Here is a 19,743-nt window from a genome sequence, read left to right as displayed (position 1 = left end):
CTATAAAGTACGCAAGTAACTTAAGAGTTACTAGCAAAAAGCTATAGAAGTATAAGTAAAGTACTATAATTTATAGTATTAGCTACTTACTCTAAAGAGAGAAGACTTAGTTATATTAGCTACTAAGAACCTCTAGTTTAAGAAGAGGAAAAGAAAGCTAATTTCCTGCTATATTAGACTATTTTAGGTCCTTAAGATAGTAGGAAAATAGGCATATAGGGTAGCCCTACCATAATAATATAGTTAGCTATATAATATATTTCCTATTACTATATTAAAACTATAGAAATATAGGCAAGATATAGGTAAAGAGGTACTCTTTATGCCTAAGTTAGAAGATAATAAGAATAAGTATAAAGTAGAGAAAGTTAAGAACTAGAGAAACTCCTAAGAAGGTACCTTATACCTAGTAAAATAGAAAGGATAGCCTACTAAATATAACTAATAGGTTACTACTAAGAATATAGAAAATGCTACTAGCACAATCTAAGTATTTAAGCAAGCCTAAGCAGGCTAAACTAGAGGAAAATATCACGGAAAATACAGTAAGAAGTAATAATAACTATAATAAAAGGCAGCACTTACTGCTACTAAAACTCTATTCTAAATCTAGCCCTTTAGGCATCTATTATTGCAAATAAAAGCTATATATAATGCCCCTAAAGAGAGGGTAAAGTAAGAGGAAAAGAGTCTATAGTAGACCCCTTAAGTTTATTACTATCCTCCTTTAGAGAGTACACATTCTCTTTCTTATTGCTTGCCTTCTTAGCAAGAGAGTAAACCTAGCAAATAGCTATTGCCTAGAGGCAGTATCCTAGGTTATATAGTTATAAATAGAGGATTTAGCTATCCTCCTAGGCTAGTAACTCTTTCTTATAATTAGGCTACTAAAATATTAGCAAGAAGCTATAGATTTATTAGGAAAGAGCTAACCTATACTTCTATAGAGTAGGGGTAGGAAATAAGAGACCTAGAGCTACTATTAGCTTATAATATACTACTAGTAGGCAGTAATAGCAGGCTAAACTATAGCTATTAGTAAGTAAACCCCTAAGACTATTATAATAAAGCTATATACTTGCTTAGCCTTAATAGCGCTAGTAAGCCTAAAGGCAATATAATAGGCAGTCTCTATATGGTTAAAACCACACATAATTACTAGTAAAAGTCTAGTGTAAAGCGCCTAAAACTTATCTAAGAAGAGAGAAAATCTATTATTCTTATCTTCTAAGTTAATTATAGCTATAACTAGCTCTTATAGCTAGTTTAAAATAGCCTATAGTTTATTAAAATTACCTGCTATAGTAGGCAGAGTTTGCGATAAAATATTAGTAAATACTAGCGGAAAATAAGAAGAATCTGGGAGGACTATAGGCTTATAGGTATTACTATGCTTCTTACACTAAGTGTAGCATTTAGTAACCTTAATACTACCTCTAATAGTGGCAGACTTAAGAGGGAAACAGCATAATATCTTAAGAATATTACCCTTCCTAGGCGTGCTATTCTTAAACTTCTTAGCTATAGTACGCAGGCAATAGAGGCAGGTAAGCTTCTTAAAGGCAATAGTTATTATTTTAGAGGCAAATTAGTAGTATTATTAGGGGTAATTAATATCTCTTTAGAAGCTTAGATTATATATATAATAGCAAAGAGATAGTATAGCAGGAAGAAAATAATAGCAATAAAGGGGCAAATTATTATTATTATATATACTATAATTAGTTATATGGCAACTAAATTGCAATAATAAAGGTTACTTTATTATAGCAATAATATGGTATTATGCTATCTAATAGCTAGTAGATAGCTAATAAAGCTATTTAGGCGCCTAGCTATAGAGGGGGGATAATTATAAGGTGCACGCGCGCACAAGTAACACCCTGCTCCCTACTGCGTATTACTGCCCCTTTGCTTGCATATTACTAGCGCTTCACACATACACATATGGGAGCAAGCTTTAGTCTTAAATACAATATACCCTATTACTGCTACCTAGCTTTATCTACTACTATTACAGTGCTCGTTACAGCTATCTTGTGTATAATACTATATATTCCTTTAGTAATCTAGTTTATAGCTACTAAAATTAATATTAGTAAGCTTTTCTAATAGTAACTAATTTATCTTTTAATATAATTAGTTTATAGAGTTACCTTAGTTAGATTATTTAGAGTCTTTAGAACCTATAGATTTAGTAGCTTAGGTGCCTCTTTAACTAGTATTAGAGTCTATAGCCTTACATCTAGACGTAATAAGACACTTTTTAGATCTAATAGAGTAAGCTCTATGCCTCTAAAAGCGCCTTAGATATTTTCTTTAGTTATTATAGCTTTAAAGGCAATATAAAATACTAGCAAAAAGTTAACCGTTATAATATATATAATATACGCTCTTATAAGTCCTTTAATTTCTTTGCTATATGCCTTCTTTAGCGGCCTAAAATAGCTAACATCTAATAGCTAAAGAATGTGAGATAAATAAGATGGCATGTAAAGCGTGATAATCTTGTGTTCCTTGCAGAATACCTCGAATTTGGTTAAGTGGTGACTGTCGTGTCCATCTAGAATAAGAAGTCGATATGCACCACAAGCTTGGGGCAGCATCACGCTGTTAAAGCTGCCAAATTAAGTTAGCTACATGAGACAGCTTGATTAAGCCTGTGGGAGGCATGCAAGGTTAAGTTATCCTGCAGAGCATACTCGTAGCCCTTGGCAACCGCCCACTGGGTGCCGCTATCTTGCCACAATGCCTTGATTAATTCGGGATCGTCCGGTGGAAACTCGTCTATGGAGCTAATACTTTGCTTCTTTAGGATATATGTTATGTTCTGCTGTAATTGCCTCCCGTTAGCAATATACGTTGTCCTCTCTCCTCGCTATAAAAACCTCCAGCTGGAGTGTAACAACCGGGGCTCTGCGTAAGTTCGTTAACAGACGGTGCCAAATCCAAAGGTCCATCAGAGAAACATACACAATTCCCCGGCTGCAGCGAGTTGTCCAAATAATGCCCACCGAGTGCATGTATGCTTGCAGGGGGGCTGATCAAGATCAATTGCCACTATGATACCAGTATCCATGGAAACTGGGCCGGCATTTTCTAAAGCATCGCTGTAGTTTGCAGAGGCAGGGCTGGTTGAGGCAAGTCTTCTTACGGTATATTGTTAGCACGGGAGAAGCGTTGTTGCGCTCAATAGAACCGAAGACTGCTTTATGGGCAATCGCGCCAACCAAAGCAGGAAGCCTGCCGAGAGCAGGGAGGAGACGATCACATTCATCCTGAAAGTGAGAGCTATCCACGAGTGTATCGTCGCACGCAAATGAACACACTGACTTGCCTGACTTGACCCCTTGTTTTTTGCTCTTGCTGTGAAGCGTTCTCCTTCGCCACGAGAATGTCGTGTTCAACATCCTGCTTGTATTAGAGTTCGAGGCGATGGACTGATAAACGCTGGAAGCCTCCACAATTCGACCAAACCTAATTGGCAAATTAAGAATAGCTTTACGTTGAGCTTCAAAACACGCTCCAATATTAAATCTAGGCCAAGGGCCTAAAATGTTAAGTAAGCTGGATGGAGTACATTGAGAGGCTCTTGAATGTCTGTTAAAACCACGATGCTGATACTTACTGCATCTTGCGTCGAGGGTGAAAAAGCACTATAGATGTCACTCCCACAGGCCCCTGGAGTAAATAGCACTTTTGCTTTTTGCCCGGGTCGCTAGTGCAATATCTTGCTTATTCATATTGCTGGGCCGCTGTACATAGTTAAGAACGTGATAGTATTCTTTGGAAGTGTAAATGCAAAGAGGCAGGCGAGGTTTCAATTTGCTCCGCAAGCGGTAACAATACCCCAACTTCTATACTGTGATTCGCTGGCATCCAACAGACCCCATGGTACTTTCTGCTCTCCGCAGCAAACTCGGCAGCAGCACACAAATCCAGTTGCTCTTGTGCGTGTCCTGCTTGTTAAAGGTAATCTACTCGAGGTCGAAGCAGAGCAATCGTTGCTCGTCTGAGATCATGTGTGTTGTAGGCGACTCTGAGGAAATTCAAGCACTTACCCCAAGCAGAGGCGGCTGACGTGCGTGGGACAAAACATGTTCTTTGACCCTCCAGCGCATCTTCGAGTGAGTGTATCCGTAGCGTCCGTGCCACGGCGCGGGTGTTTGAAGGCTCCCATTTTTTGACCAACATGGCTGGGGGATGTGCCACCAATAGCCCGTTGTGACCCTGCCCCATTTGCTAATGCACGTGACCCTGACTAGACTGGCCAATTGTAGATGCACAAGAGGTATCCACAACTGAGTTGTTGTTGTAGGATTTCGACTGTTGGCGCGTTTTGTTGGAAGCAGAAATCCGGCGTCCAATTATACCTTTGCGCCGATTCAGTTTTGCTCTCAGTGAATTCTTTATTAGACATGGAGTGTAACAATGGTCCTGCAAGGGGTAAGATATACTCTGGTGGTCAAGCAAGTTAAAATTCCACTTACTTTGCCCCGTGTGCAACAGGGCGCTATCGTAGGCTATATGCTAGCGTTTCCCTGCGCAAGGCCTTTATGCCATGTGTCATGCATGTACAAATTGCGCCACTAACAGTCTTCGGTAATTTATTTCCTCACACCTGCCGAGCTCTTGTTAGCGTATACAAATACCTTTAACGCAGGTACATTTAGCTTCTCAGCCAATCTTGTTCCGGCAGAGCCAGCCTGTATAAGCTGATAAGTTCTAGTGAGACCATTACCACTCAGTTCGGTTCCAGCCTTCTTAAATATCCTATGCAAGCGTTGCCCGCTATACTGGGTGTCAAAATGGTGGGGAGCACAAACCCTGTGGCCATGGCAAGGGACTTTAAAAACCAGCGAGTGGTAGTGACGACACTACCAGAAAGTAACGACCTAAATTGGCCAATTCCCCAAGTTCCCGGAGCCAAGTACAGCTGGCTCAATCAAACCATGACGAAGCCATTATCACGTTGCTGCAGCAAGAACAGCAAAAGCTTTATCCGCGAAAACGACGTTGCAAGACACATCACTAAATTTTGGAAACATGACATGAAACTCGGGGTTAGCCGCTGGAACCCACCAACAAGCGAGGCTAGCGTCAACAAGATTCCTAAGTTTCTTTCACTGATTCTTCTTCCCCATTTATGTACATATATGTCGCTAGCTGTGTGTGCTAACTCTCTGACCGTGGCAGTTATGGGGAGCAGATCTGAAAGCACTATCTCAATCGTTGAGGTGCATACAAGAACTTGTTGCTGGCAAGCTTTTGGCATTCGGTGGTGATCAAGGCGTGGAGCGAATATAACCTTCATAGCATCTCCGTTGCAGCCTTGCCGCAACTGTCTGCAGCTTGGCAAGAAGGTTCATTTCCACTCCGATATGCAATTACCCGAAGATGCCCCCATGCTAAGGATCACGGCGACCCCTCGTGCTCTGGCCATGACAATGATGATGGGGAATTTGGCCGGCCCGTTGAGTGGGTGTTTGGACCAGATGGAATAGACTCGCTCCAGATCATGCTACGTGGCGTCTCCTGTTACAGACAAATAAAACTCCAGGTTCTTTTACACAGCCGCCAATTGGCCGATGTACAGAAAGAGGCTGCCTCATATCCTATCTGACAATGTGTCTTACGCATGAATGTGATGTGAAAGCCAGTATCCCTCTGCTCCAGCTTGAGGACCTGACCGGTCAGGACACTGCTGGCCCTCACTAGGACCCACAATTGAAGGGTGGGTGGAGTGCTTTTAGTCCGGAACCAAAGCCCAAGGGGCGGTTGACGCAATGACCCATTTGTCAGGTCGTCCCCTCAACCGATAAAAGTGTGTTTACAAACTTGAGCCTGGTTTCCTCCCTCCCAGGCGCCTGTGTCAGCGTTTCCATAATCTGTCTCTGAGAAGGGGCCATTTGCAACCTTGTCCATTGCCAAGCTGGCGAAAGCCGGTATTATAGCCACAATCATGGAAGCAAACCGATCGTAAAGGGGATCGATCAATGACAACCCATGACCTATTCACATAGTGATGTCCCCTCCGCCGATTCAAAACCAGATAATCCGTTGCTTTGAATGCAACATAGTACGTGTAACGGATTTCTGGACCCGTATTCTGCACATCCAAGCATTGGAGAGCAGCTTCTTATTTCTGTAAATGCCAAAACCCCACCAAGCACCTTCAGCCGCATCGTCGCCGTCGATCACCCCAAAAGTTCCCTGAAACATCTAATGCTTACCAAATTTTGTCAGCGCTGTGCCGTCTCTTCTGGCTGGACCAGGAGAATCTCGGGCCGCGTCCAAGCGGCACGGCTGACGAGCTGGCCGGGGATAATCTGAACAATTTCTTGGGGAATGCCGCGGCGGAGCGCAATTCTGGCGTTCTGCCTCGCACCTTGATTAGCACCTTGGCCACGGCGTAGCTCAGGTCCAGGAATGTCTGGTAGTTTTCGTCCGTCTCTCCGTTGGTGCTTCCAACTACATCTGCATCTCTGATGCCGATCAGCGGAGGATGCCTGGCCTGTCTGCCTTGCCCCCAACCAGCCTTTACTGTTCGTCCTTCCTTGCCAGCACAGCCTTGGTATCTCACCTGCCAATGAGCGAACTGCTGGCATCTCTTCTCTATTTATGATGTAAACACTTCATCCAATATACCGAGACCTAGCTCCAAAGGATACGATAACCAGAACGAATAGATACAAGTGCCACGGTAGATATGTCCGCCCTGGGCCTACGCCACAACGACTTTGCGATAAAGTCCGGGAATTATCTTGATGTGCTGTCACAGGCCGCCTGGGAAGGTGATGAAGCTGCCGTGCAGGCGCTACTCGATAATGGAGCCAAGATCGAGTCCAAGGATGAGAAGCAGGGCCGTACACCATTATCATTCGCTGCATTGGGAGGCCACGAGAAAGTTGTGCGACTGCTTCTCGACAAGGGCGCCAAAATTGAGTCGGCGGACAATAATAGCCAGACACCGCTATCATGGGCCGCCTGGGGAGGGGACGAAGCCGTCGTGCAGCTACTGCTTAATAATGGCGCCAAGATGGAGTCCAAGGATAAGAAGCAAGGCCGAACGCCATTATCGTTCGCTGCTTTTGGAGGCCGTGAAAAAGTTGTGAAGTTGCTGCTCAATAAAGGCGCTGAGATTGAGTCAAAGGACAACGATGGCCGGACGCCGCTTTGGTGGGCTAACTGGGGAGGTCACATCGCCGTTGCGCGACTGCTTGCCAGGCATGCCCCTTCAGCTTCTGCTTCTGCTTCTGCTTCTGCTTCTGCTTCTGCCATGAATACGATATGGAAGCAGATTCCTTCGCGGTTGCGTGCTGGGAGAGATGATGCCCCAGCAATGTTGGCCCTTTCCGCACCACACAGGAGGCATGATTTCCACTTTGCACGCGATAGTTCCGATGACAGTCGTCTCACCACGGTCAGTCTATGCAAAACCTGTAGATCGGCGAACCTCTCCGTCTTCGACTTCACCGCCGTCGACGCAAACTCCACCAAACAAAGCATCAGTGGGACTAGTGTTATCAAAAGTGCACGTCTAGCTGAGATGAAGGATGCGAAAAACTGCTCCCTATGTCAACTTATTGTGTATGCTCTTGAAGACACGCGCTCCGAATGGAGTGCGCCCGATGGAAGAGAGACGAACGATTCTTCTCTACAAGTGCAAGTTCGACTTGTCCCATATCCGTGGTTTGTTAGCAGGCCTTTCCACCTCTTAGATATTCGGACCACGCAGCCCTTTTCTTCGTCAAGTTTCGGACTGCAACTTTTTCCTAGCACAGTCCAGGGTGATTCCGTCGGGCGAGTTCTTGACCCTCAAATATCTATGTCCCTTGTCAAGGCCTGGATAGCAAAATGCGTACAGCAACATGGACAAGACTGTTGTCAGTCAAAGACACTCCGATTTAAAGAAATCGAACCGATGATGCTGGTTGTTGATGTTGAGAAGGAACGTGTTACTGCCATAACAACAGACGATGAATACCTGGCCTTGAGCTATGTGTGGGGGAAAGCAAAGTCGTTATCCTTACGGAAGGCGAATTTCAAGGAACTTCAACGGCCTGGAGGACTGACCAAGAGTTTTCCAAACCTCTCCCGGACCATTCAGGACGCCATCACTTTTACGAAGCAACTTGGCCACAGATATATTTGGATCGACTCTCTCTGTATCTTGCAAGACGATGATGAATTCAAGTCCAAAATCATCCACAAGATGGATTTGGTATATGGGAATGCATTCATGACTCTTATTGCTGCGTCAGGGTCCGACTCTAACAGTGGGCTCCCTGGAATTGGTAAAACCCCCAGGACGTCTGAACAACGGTTTGCCCATGTAAGCCAGGACTTGAGACTTATATATGCTCCCACACATATCAACCTTGTAAAAGAGATGTGGGCGAGGAGAGCTTGGACGTACGTTACAATACTTGAAAACAATGAAACCGGTCTGACTTGCATATAGCTATCAAGAATATTTCTTCTCTAAACGCAGATTAATCTTCCATCACGGTCAGGTTATTTTTCACTGCCGAAAGCAAACATGGAGAGAAGATTTGGCTTTTGAAGATTTGAAAAGTTCGCCTCAGCAGTATGCCTTGTATCCCAGACCTGGCCCCTTCTCAACCGCGTGGGAACCGGTGAGGGGACAGGTTGGCCACCCTGAAAATGTCTATTGGGAAGCCGCGCGTGCGTATTCTCGACGAGCCTTAACTTGGGAAAGTGATGCCTTGAACGCCTTTTCCGGCATCATAGATCATTTCCAATCCGAAGAGACACTGGACACAGAATTTGGCTTGCTGACTGCGTTTTTTGCATCAAACTTGTTCTGGCAGTCAGAATTATTCATGGTTCGCCGGGAGGGATTTCCAAGTTGGTCTTGGCTGGGTTGGTCAAATGGAAGTCTTGCAATCCAGAAAGATTTATGTGACTACCAAACCCAATGTCTATCCCAGTGGGTGACGTATTGGAAGCTTCAAAGAAGCGGTACGGAGGTCAGGTTATTCAGAGTCTCGCCTGCCTTGCAGAGCGACGCAAGCACACTAAACCCCGAACAAGAGACCAAAACTGCAGTCACGTTACTTGCAACATTGGCTGAGCTATGGAAAAATCCAGAGAAGGGAACCAAAAGCTCTGATGTCTTCCACAATAGACACGAGGTCGCAGACATCCTATATCGCCTAGCCGCACTAGCAAAGCCCAAACCCAACGTACAGCAGCTTACCTATCATCAAAATCCAGGTGTAGAGGCGCAGGGAATTCATTTTCGGGCACTTACCGCCGAGGTATGGGTATCTGCTTGTGCACCAAATGGAGAGGTACCCGAATGGTATGTTGGAATGCCAGGCACCGACATCGTTCTTCGACCTTGTTTATACCTCTATTCGTGCAGGGAACCTAAACTTGAGCCACTTGGTCTTGCTTACTTGCAAGATGCAACCCGATTCCATTCTGTCTCACTCAAGACTTCGCAATATGCTCCAGGCAAGGTGCAGACAGGCATGAATCCAGGAAGCAGGAAACTATTACTCTATACCGCAGAACCTGGTACCGTATTTCCCGAGATGGTTTATGGCACTCATGGGGCAGAAAGCAGCAATATTCCCCGAACAAGGCGCGTTAATATCCAACCCTCAGAGAGCGAGATAGAAGCAATGAGTTTCACGAATGTAAGACCAGATGAAACCATTTTCAACCTTCCAGGCGATGCGGAGGAACGAGAGGGCATCCTACACGCGCGAAGAATCTTGAAGGCGAAGATCGCCATAATCTCAGGCCCCGTAAAGGGGGAGCAGCGGAGTCTTTATGGCGTACCGTTTGGTTATTGGTGGGCAAGCGACAGAGGGTTCTTCAGGGCCATGCTACTGCTGGATACAACAACAATTACGAATTCGCAAAGCAACGTTGTTGCCTGCAGCCAAAGGCTTGGAGTGTGTGATCTGGAATTGAGTGCAATCACAAGGCTTGGGGCTACGAAATTTGAGGAGATATTTCTCGTTTAGAATATGAGACAAACACTTCGATGAGAAGATGAATGCAGACCGAATGCTATCAAATGGTAATCCAATCGAGTTGCTGCCGGAGCAAACCCTGCCAATTGTGAAACACAAAGTAAGCTTAACTTAGGGGGACTGTGATATGAATTTGCTCAAGCGTGTCATGCGGCCGTCCCCTTAAGAAGCAAACCCGCCGTTCCTGTTGTTTGTGCCTCAACCCGAACACCTTCCTTCCCCTCACAATGAGCCATTAATGCACGGGTCAGACTCCTTATTAGGACGAGAATATTACTGTACTCCGCGTATAATTTATTGACTACTATAATTCTTCAGTCAACGAGACTGTTACTGCGTTCTCTTCCATTATGGCCGCCAAGACAAACCCTTCAGAGATGAAGATGTTACAAGTTCCACAGGTTCGCCATAGCACCACCAACTACCAAGCCGAGTTGCTTGACTGTCGCATCGATAATCGATGAAATGGCATACATCAGTGGCTCACCACATTTTTCTCTGTAATACTCCGTACACTGTAGCTGGACTGTTTGTGTCAAGCACTATGCCCAAAGGTTGCAGATGCCAGGGAAGGAAACCATTGTCGGGCTTTGTCAGGTAGAATGAGCAAATAGCGCATCGTTGTGGCCCTTTAGGGATACTGTAATTCCCCCGGGCGTAAATAAATTACATTGCATTCCGTTTCTTGTTGAAGCTGTGCGTCCCGCAGGCCAAAGCAACGCCGGCAGGGCCACCCGGGATATTGCCATCGCTAATACTCTGGCGGTTACTAAGATTACGATTATTTTGGCTGTAGACGCAGCTTCTCCTGATATCTTGCAAATTGGCCTCATAATGCCACGTAGGCTAAAACAATTTGCCTTACAACTTGCTCTGAGAAAGTTCCATATATGTAAAGCTGGCTACGAACGCGAAGCCTGAAACGCGGTGAGTCTCCATGGCCCCATCTGGACTGTTGCCCAACCTCAGCTGCAACTAGCCGATGATAAGGGTCGACCAACACGACGCGGGAGGTTGGGTGTTTCTCATCGCCATCATCTGCGTGTGAAAAATTCATTCTCGTCCAAAGAAGAGGTCCATGGCAGCTCATCCAGACAAAACAAAAAAAAAATCCGTTCATGTCGAATGGATAGTTCGCCTTATTCCGCGGTTCGCAAAGCAGTTCCTGGAACCTCGTTTCTGCTTTCCCAAGACGCCTCTCTTGGCTATGGAGCTTTGTAGCATCCAGAAAGATCCTAGTGTCGACTGACAGATCGAAGTGACGCACAAGGGTTGGTTGTTACAGTTTGTATGTAATGCGTCATATCGTAACGAATCAAAAAACAAATACTGGTAGTTATGTCAATCATGGTCAGACGTATTGATACCGCTGGTCCGTACTCATCCCGGAAATATGATGGTTCGACATTAGGCTGTCACTAGTTTTGCTGCTTCGAGGCGATCCTTCTCGAACTGGCCGCGCAAGGTGTTCGGACATGATTTTGATTCCGCCAAATGCAGGGCGTACTCAGCTTAGGCTGCGACGTACCCAGAGCATCTTGTGGTGGGTAGGAGTGATTGTTTTCATTCGATATGGACGGGTATCCAGCTTGGACCAAGAGCGACAATTTGGAAGATCAAAACTCAGCTGCAAGTACGGAACATCGCCGACATTGCCGAAGCCAGCAGCTGTGTCCAGGTGAGCAGGGAGACGCGGCTGCATATGACCCGCCAAGGACCCTTGGTTGATGTTACATTAATTCAGCCGTAGCGTAGGCTGACTTTACATCGGACAAGTTTCACAGAACGAGGCTCGGTGTGGTACAGGCAAGGATTACTACGATTCTTGCGACTGGATTAGTGTAAACTTTGTACCGGTACTGACAACCTCAAAGCAAAGCAAGGAGTAACTGGACGAAGACCAGTCCCCTAACCTAGAAATTAGTGCCTGTTTTGTCGCTAGAAGTACTCTGACTTGTTAAGTTGATGTCGCGCTCCAATACGTGTCAAGATGCCCTGACAATCCGTGCGGGCTGTGACCTTCTATGAGGTAGTCATGCGGCACAAGCGTCTGGTCTTTGGCCTGACCGCAGTTCACTGCACATTGTATGCCGACAGCCTCACTTGGACTCTAGCCAATATCAAATTGCCCTGGAGCCTCAACCCCTGTATCCGTTTGCGGTGCTGCATGGCTCTTGCCCTAGGCTAGGCATCGGCCTGTGACGTACGGCGGCGGTCTTTCGTCTGAGCGGTCATGGATGAACCAGATGATTCTCCAGAAGTTGCCTTTTCTTTAAATTCTTTAAGACTAATCCGCTCAAGAAGGCTGTACAGATCGCCAGTGCTAGGGTTGCGGGCTTTCACTATCCTCAGCCTCACAGAGGTCGCGGCTGCTCTTTTTCGGCAGGCAACCGATGGAATTGAAAAGGAGACACTTCTAAATGCCGACCTTGTTATGACTTGCCAGCAACGTTCAAAAACGCGTCGATAACAGGAGGTGCATAATTTGGAAAGCGAGAGCTCCCAGTTATGTGGTCAAATTGGATGAAGTCAAAGGTTATCTACAGTATATAATAGCGTAGTTACGTATCTTCTCAAATTCTCCCCAGACCGAATAAAAATTGGAATGAAGATGTGCCAGTACGAGCGTGAACGAGTACTGACTGATCTTCTACTCGCCTTTCCTTTTTTGTGTCTGCAGTCAGCCATCGTATGTCTCGGAAAAGCGATTCGCTGTACTCCATAGCATCACCGAAACACATGAGGGTTTTCCATTCTGCCCCGTTGATCTTCGTTTTCTTTAGCAAGACAAGGTGCCCCCAGGATATTTGACAAATTGTCTGAGAGCCTCACTTCACCAATTTCAGCAAAGTGTGGACTAACATCTGTTCAAGAAGATGATCTATAAAAGGGCATCACTCTTCCTCGCAAACGAGTTGCCAAGCTGCCCAACAAGAGCCTAACACGAACCAAACCCTTTCAACCGGCCTCCTTATTTTCCATCCGAATTTTAAGTACATCAATATGCATATTTCTATCTTAGCACTTACCCTTTGTGCCTCCAGCTTAGGCGTACAGGCCGCTGAATCACTCGCGAAGCAAGGCCAAATCACCGAGAATATTGGCCCAAACAAGGGTAGTGTTGATGGTATTCAGCGAGTCAATGATGGTCGCCTCAGGCTTGACTCCACTGCCTCTTGTCCGGAACTTACCTGTCCTGATGGGGATTGTTGTGCTCGAGCCTATCCTTGGTGCTGCCCAACGGTCTGTTGCCCACCGGGATATCCCTACTGTGGAACCGATGGACGCTGTTATGACAGGTAATTAAGTCAATGTATTATGTTGGCGTTGTTTACTTCTAACGACAACATAGGCCTTAAGCAACTGGCAGCTCTTGCTACTATTCGTCTACAGACAAACAAACTCAGTAGTTTCCAATTTCAAAGCAAAAGAGAAGTGGAAACGAGCAGAATTGTTTTAGTTTTATTAGACCAATATACTGGTTTTGCCCTTGATCAGACAGAATAACCTGGGGATCAGTTTCTGATGCAGCTTATGTATTGTGAATACAAGCCATGACAATGAGTACCGGCGGACCGCATTGGGCATAGAGGGGAGATCCACAATTCCAAATTTACGGAGACCGTTGTTCTGGATTATTGGAAATGGACCGTAATTGATGTGAACGAAAGTGGCATATCGCCCTTGTAAGACAACGCATTCGGGCATCCCAGCAGCTAAATCAAGTTCCATTTGTGAGATGTCTCCGCAAACTTGCAAATAACCGCAGGGTGGCTTACTGAGGCTCGGATACCGCTCAGGTTAAGTCCCTACACATAGAAATGGGCAACCCCCACTTTTCGGCACCCCCAAAATTATCGTGTGCAAAATTTAGCCTTTAATTTAATCGCTATCTATGTACCACTAACTTATACTATAATGCAGTTATTCTTAATATTAGATGGAAAAGTCTTAACGTAAGTGCATATTGGATGTACTAGCACATTAGATGCGCCACCCCACTCTACTCTAACACTCTTTTATATTATATTATAATTTTCTCCACGACTAGCAATGCGACAGAAAAGCAGCAATAACCAGCTATTCTATAGCTCTTAGAGCTATAGAAAATAACCCTTCTCTATCTATTTAAGGTGCTATAAAGCTATACTTAGTAGATTATACAATACTACTACGCTGTAAGCGTGGCTAACACGCTTAGAGTAATATAATGCCTCCGTATTAGAGACTTATAAATCTAGAAGAATCTATAATTATTTAATATATTCTTAACCTAGATTTATAATTATTTCCTTCCCAGCTTAGTAGTATAGAAGATATAGCAAATTAATTACTTGCAGGTTATAATACGCCTCCTATAGGATTATAATAGGCTTTAAACTTTATTAAGCGCTATAAAGAGCTTACCACGCATTTTACACGTAAATATAACTATTAAAGAGCCTTATGCAAAGATCTAAAGATAATTAAGCCTTAGTTTAAGCTTATATGTAATACAGTCATAAAACATAGCATACTAGATAAGAATTTCTATAACTTTAATAAGACTAGCTTTATAATAGGCATAATCTTAATAACTATAGTAGTTATAAGCTCTAAAAGGCATAGAAAAGTAACTTTAGCCTAGCTAGGTAATAGAGAATAGGTTTTAGTAATCTAATCTATTAATTCTTACGGCCAGGTAATTTCGCTATTTATTATTATTACAGGGCAATATCACCTCACAAACTAGTATAAAGATAGCAAGCTACCAAAGGATTAGTGTAAGAGGTAGAGCCTTTTTAAGTAAAAGGGAGGTTTGGTTATGCGCGGAAATAAGATGGAAATAAGGTTATTATACGGATATAATACGGATATAACCTTAATATATATAGCTTAGGATAATAGGTTATTATATAAGCTATTATCATAGAATATAATTTGGGAATAGTACGGAAATAAGATTATATTATCGTTATATTATAGAAAAATTAAGGATTAAGTTCCTTTTTATCTTTAGAAGGAGGATTCCTTCTTTATATAGTAAAACATACTGCTTACTAATAATATATAAGCATTCTAATTGGTAGAATTTGCTTATGATATTATTGGTGGAATTTGCTTGTGGTATTCTTCTCTTATAGAAGCTCTTTCTCTTACAATTAGGTGATCTCTATAACTTATAATAGCTAGACTATAAATACAAAAGCTATAGATTAGATCTAGTACTTTAAAAAGCATACTAAGCCTTAAACTTGTAGCGTATACCGTCTTCTTATCCTATGTAACGGTCCAAGCGAGTATATTAACAACTGGCTAGGTGACTATGAACAAGTATCCAAAGCTAAGGAGAAAAGGAAAAGTAGAACAAGAAGAAAAGAGCTTGCAGAGCTCTTGTAGGCTTGTGAGCTTGCTTCTGCTAATCTCGCTTGTTGCTGGGGGTTACCAGCAATAAAGCTGGGGACGAAGGCGAGAGTGCAAGCCGAACCACCGTCGGGCTCAGACCGTTACATTCTCATAGTAGTTAACCCTTCCACTTTTAGTCTTTTAAAGTGCCAAGGAGTAATTAAGGTTAGGGGTTTAAAAGACCTACCCTCTTTAGAGCCCTCTCCGTTTAACTTCCACTTTATTTTTAATGTCCCTTCTTGTAAGGGACTAGCCTAGGGGGCTTCTACAAACTAGCATTACTAGTAGTAACTTTTCTTATAAGGAGAAGAAAAGAAGAAGAAAGAGATTAGTATAGTTCCTAGTAGCACCCTTATAGGGCCTAGTTTAGCTCTAGTTAAGACCTATTGTCACGGGCTATGCCCGATGCTGTGGACCCAGCTCTGCCGGGCCTAGAGCTTTAGCGCCGTACAGACGGTCAGTTGTGTAATTAGATTAATTTTGCCTAAGTTACTACTATAACTTAACTGCGCAAGCTTAAGGCTTACCTTAAGCTTACTCTTCTCCTTTCTTTCTCCCTAGCTTTAGATAGACAATCATATGGCACCCTTATGTTAAACAAACAGCAGCGTAGCCCCTTACACCTATAGTAGGTTCTTAGGTAGCTCTCTCCACGTGCCTGTCTCCTTCTTCCCTAAGATTTAAGCGTTACGCTTAAATCCATAACACTTCTTACCTCTCTAATCCTTAAAGCTTACAAAACGTTCTTCCTTCCAGCGTTTATTATCCACTTAATAAGCAATTAGACCTAGCAAAGAGACTAGCTAATTTAATTCTCTTTATTTATACTATTTAATTTATGCACAAGAATAATATATCCTAACATAATAACTATCTTTTAAACTAGACACTTAGATATAGGAGTACTATTTCTTATAGGCTTTAAGCAATTTTGTGTTAAGAATAGCAACACCTATTAGGCGGGAGATAATATTTAGGGGCATAATCTCTGTAAATCCCTTACTATTTCTTTGTGATTATTCTAACTAGTTCTACAGATTGTTATCTAAGCCGTTAAGGCATACACCTAGAAGTAGATTACTAAATGCAATATAACATATATAGTCTAGGTGCTATACTCTTAGAAATTAGCCTGTGAATGTTATTTGTACTCTACTCTTAAGACAAGGGAACTTTCTTACCTGTACAAACTAATATACTTTGATTAATAGATTTAGAATGACCTTAAATACGCAGGCTAGCACCAACTAAAATAAGCTGGAGTTTAAAGGTCTTGCTACTAGGAAACTGCCATGCTAGTTAGGGAAGTAGTATACTAATATTATTCTTCTGTGCTTGCGATGTTTAGATGCAGGAAATAGTATTAATTATAGCGGATAAGGACTTAGCGTAGGTGCTATAGACTAGACGGATAAAGATAGGATTACAATTAGGGTAGCTTATATTAAGAATGTGCTAGAGAATTGCAGGGCATTATTGTGTAGACGCGCCGCATAAGAAAGAGGATAGGTCCTAAGCGTATATCATCTAGAAGTCCTGTCAAGAAGTTTGCCCGTAGTATGAGCATGGCGTGAGTGGCGAATGGCGAACCGCGCATAGTATTACCAGAACCGTCACCTCAAAGGGCGACCACCTTGACGAAGAGCAGAGACAGGCAAATACCACATTCCCCGAGATCCCTGTTCCGCCACCGTTTCGAGAATCGTCAGCCAACTCTAGCAGCTGAGGAAAGTTACGAGCTAATGTCTCCGGAGTGTCTGGCGGGAACCTGGGCACGTACCATGCAGAATGTCTCATTACGCGCCGCGACTCGCCCGAACCGCAGTCAGGCAGCGAGGTTGAGCTGCGTGGGAAGTCGACTTGGTGGAAACATTGGCTGCTGAGCTGGCGGCTGTGAGCCAAAAACGCCCAGACCCCACCCAAGAATCGGGGAAAAGAGGTTAAGAATGCGGTAGAGCCGTCAAACGTAAGACTAATAACAACATCGTTATTAACGCTACATAGCACTAAAGGGCAGCGCCTACCGCTATACTTACAAAGGTGAGAGCGCAAGCCGAGCCACCATTAGGCCCAGCCCGTTACAGGAATCCTTCCTACAACAATTTCCCTTTTAATCATGGCCAAGCATCACTGCCATTAATAATGGTCCAGCATTTGGTCCGGATTATTAAGAGCGCTAGAATAAATAAAAACTGGCTCCGGTACCGAGCTAACTTTACAATGACCTCGAGTGTAGTTCTTCTGATTCTGGGCCTCGAGCGTGGCGCTGTTTTCAATACTCGAGGCAGCCCATCGGCTCTTCGAGAATAACGGCTTAATAGCTACAGCATTGGTCGCAATAATTCCAACAAACTATAAGCGCAATAAGTTAGCTATACGCTAGCTACCTAGAGGGCTATATTCGCTCACTGTTTCTCGAGTCGCCCAGATACACCTAGTGCTATTAGTCTGAATATTCTGCAGCGATAGGACATTATGCAGAATTGTAGCGATAATGATAAAGATGCTGGAACAAAGAAGGGCACTAATAGCTATCTTGTGCCAGATGGTAGTTCTAAGCTGCTTGAACCATGGTAACGGGATGCATATAATAGCAATATCGGTTCTAATAACTATAAGCATTAAGCAGACGATCAGAACGAGGTATTGTCAACTTACGTTACATTCAAGGTCAGCAGAACAACATAATAAGGCATACCAGGTGCGCATCTATCTGTTTTATGTTACTATATTGGTAGAAGAGGAAGAGTAACCACCAGAAGGAGCTAACCTGCTGCTGGTACGACCTGCCAGTTCTTATAGACTGGCGTACACTGGCCCCAGATAGTCCCAAGGGCTCCTAAGTAGCCGAAGATACATATTACTCCAGTCCATTTAACAAGCTTTTGTTCTGCTAGCAGGAAACTAAACTCTAGTTAGCCACTCCTATTTCTCTTTATATAGCTTCACGATAACATACGTAATGCGGTTATAGAAGCAGAGCATACAGCCCTTAAGCACCCATGCAAGGGTGACGTAACAGTTTCGTGCTATTAGTATGCATTTTGATCCAAATTCGCGCCTTCCAATCTGTTTGCTGGTCAATGTTGCTCCAATTTCGGTCGTAACGTCGACATTTGATCCATAGTGATCTATTTATTTTTTTAAAAAAAAAAGAAAGAAGCAGAGTTAGCAGTAATAAAGAATTGTTACGTGCTGGAATTGGCATATAGAGCTGCATCCTCCAACTATGATTCAGCTAAACCTTCTGATGTGGGTGGTAACTGTTGGGCACCTGCACTCCATTTTGTGCCGTAACGGAAACTTTAGTATTAGAAGCACATACCAATTAGTATATTTAAGCAAAACCCAAGCTAAACGATACCAAAGTCTCTATTAGTAGGAGTAATATATCTCAGGGCTTGTCCTACATACCGCCCAGAACACAAGAGCCAAGATGGCAAACAAGTCGTCTCCTTCCCAGCGCTTAAATCCTACAGCTTTCCATCTCGCAAAGTACCGGAGGAACAGAATCAAGGTACCAAGGCCAAACTCGATTGCCATTTCTATTACAATAGCGGATGCCATTACTGGCGAGTTTGAACGTAGTTGACCTTCAGCAACCAGAGTCAGAATTAGGCAAATAGAGTCCCGTAGGTTCAAGGCCAAGGACAGTGGCCAAAGGCGGTTTAATAACCGCAGGGACCAGGATAAAGGCGGAACACGGTGTGGAAGTGACAATGTGATATTTGGATCAAGATGGCGCCGCCACATTTTCGTTCGGTGTTATTCGAGTGTGCAGGCAGTTCATGAGTAAGCACACGCGCCTCCAATGATGGGATGCATCTAATAATAAGTAAGAAAAGTAAACTGCGGGATGCTTGCTTAATACTACTATAGGGGCCTCAAAAGCAACCCACCGCTGATGTGTTCGCTAATAACAGGGAAGGCAACCCTATTCGGGGTTGCGTAAAATGGATTTACGAACAAAAGGTTGAGTATAAAGGAAATAACCACACACAAAAACATCGTTGAAAATAGTGTACATAGCAAGCTTTTTGCGGATAACTATAATTCGCTTGCACCTCCTCACCACAAGTGACTTGCATTGTGGGCAGGTTTGTTTCTTCCATTTCCTTCATTTCTTGCGCTTATGCAAGCCAGAGGCTTGTGAAGGAGTAACGACATTTGCGCGCCAGGGGTGTTGCGAGTCATTGTGTCCAAGCTGCGAGCGAGCTATCTCAAGATAGGCGAAGCCCTCTAATAAGCCCTCTAACTGTTAGCATCTATGTTAATTGAGGTCCTACGCTCACTAGAAACAGGTGCCGCGTACCATGGTATCTATCCTATCTAAGCATTTGGCTTGGCC

General features: G+C 43.8%; 4 protein-coding genes across 4 annotated transcripts; 2 read left to right on the top strand and 2 right to left on the bottom strand.

Moving 5' to 3' along the window:
• Positions 1-4,418: 4,418 nt before the first annotated feature.
• Positions 4,419-5,623, top strand: VFPPC_18158 (hypothetical protein; the record flags this gene model as incomplete). Its single annotated transcript, XM_022429812.1, has 3 exons — positions 4,419-4,469; positions 4,674-5,097; positions 5,238-5,623. 3 exons carry the CDS (start codon positions 4,419-4,421, stop codon positions 5,621-5,623), a joined length of 861 nt encoding a protein of 286 aa, XP_022286041.1.
• A 188-nt stretch (positions 5,624-5,811) lies between these two features.
• On the bottom strand, positions 5,812-6,608 carry VFPPC_16704 (hypothetical protein; the record flags this gene model as incomplete). The annotated part of the gene is made up of 3 exons (XM_018294457.1): positions 5,812-6,011; positions 6,114-6,213; positions 6,255-6,608. The coding sequence occupies 3 exons, from the start codon at positions 6,606-6,608 to the stop codon at positions 5,812-5,814; spliced, it is 654 nt and encodes a 217-aa protein (XP_018138919.1).
• A 101-nt stretch (positions 6,609-6,709) lies between these two features.
• Positions 6,710-10,001, top strand: VFPPC_18159 (ankyrin repeats (3 copies) domain-containing protein; the record flags this gene model as incomplete). Its single annotated transcript, XM_022429813.1, has 2 exons — positions 6,710-8,415; positions 8,465-10,001. The coding sequence occupies 2 exons, from the start codon at positions 6,710-6,712 to the stop codon at positions 9,999-10,001; spliced, it is 3,243 nt and encodes a 1,080-aa protein (XP_022286040.1).
• Positions 10,002-17,531: 7,530 nt separating this feature from the next.
• On the bottom strand, positions 17,532-18,962 carry VFPPC_16703 (hypothetical protein; the record flags this gene model as incomplete). The annotated part of the gene is made up of 6 exons (XM_018294456.1): positions 17,532-17,747; positions 17,805-18,000; positions 18,054-18,108; positions 18,166-18,299; positions 18,355-18,464; positions 18,810-18,962. 6 exons carry the CDS (start codon positions 18,960-18,962, stop codon positions 17,532-17,534), a joined length of 864 nt encoding a protein of 287 aa, XP_018138917.1.
• Positions 18,963-19,743: the final 781 nt, after the last annotated feature.

Source organism: Pochonia chlamydosporia, chromosome 1 (genome assembly GCF_001653235.2).
Source record: "Pochonia chlamydosporia 170 chromosome 1, whole genome shotgun sequence".
Lineage (NCBI taxonomy): Eukaryota > Fungi > Ascomycota > Sordariomycetes > Hypocreales > Clavicipitaceae > Pochonia > Pochonia chlamydosporia.
This window is presented reverse-complemented; position numbering and strand designations above follow the sequence as displayed.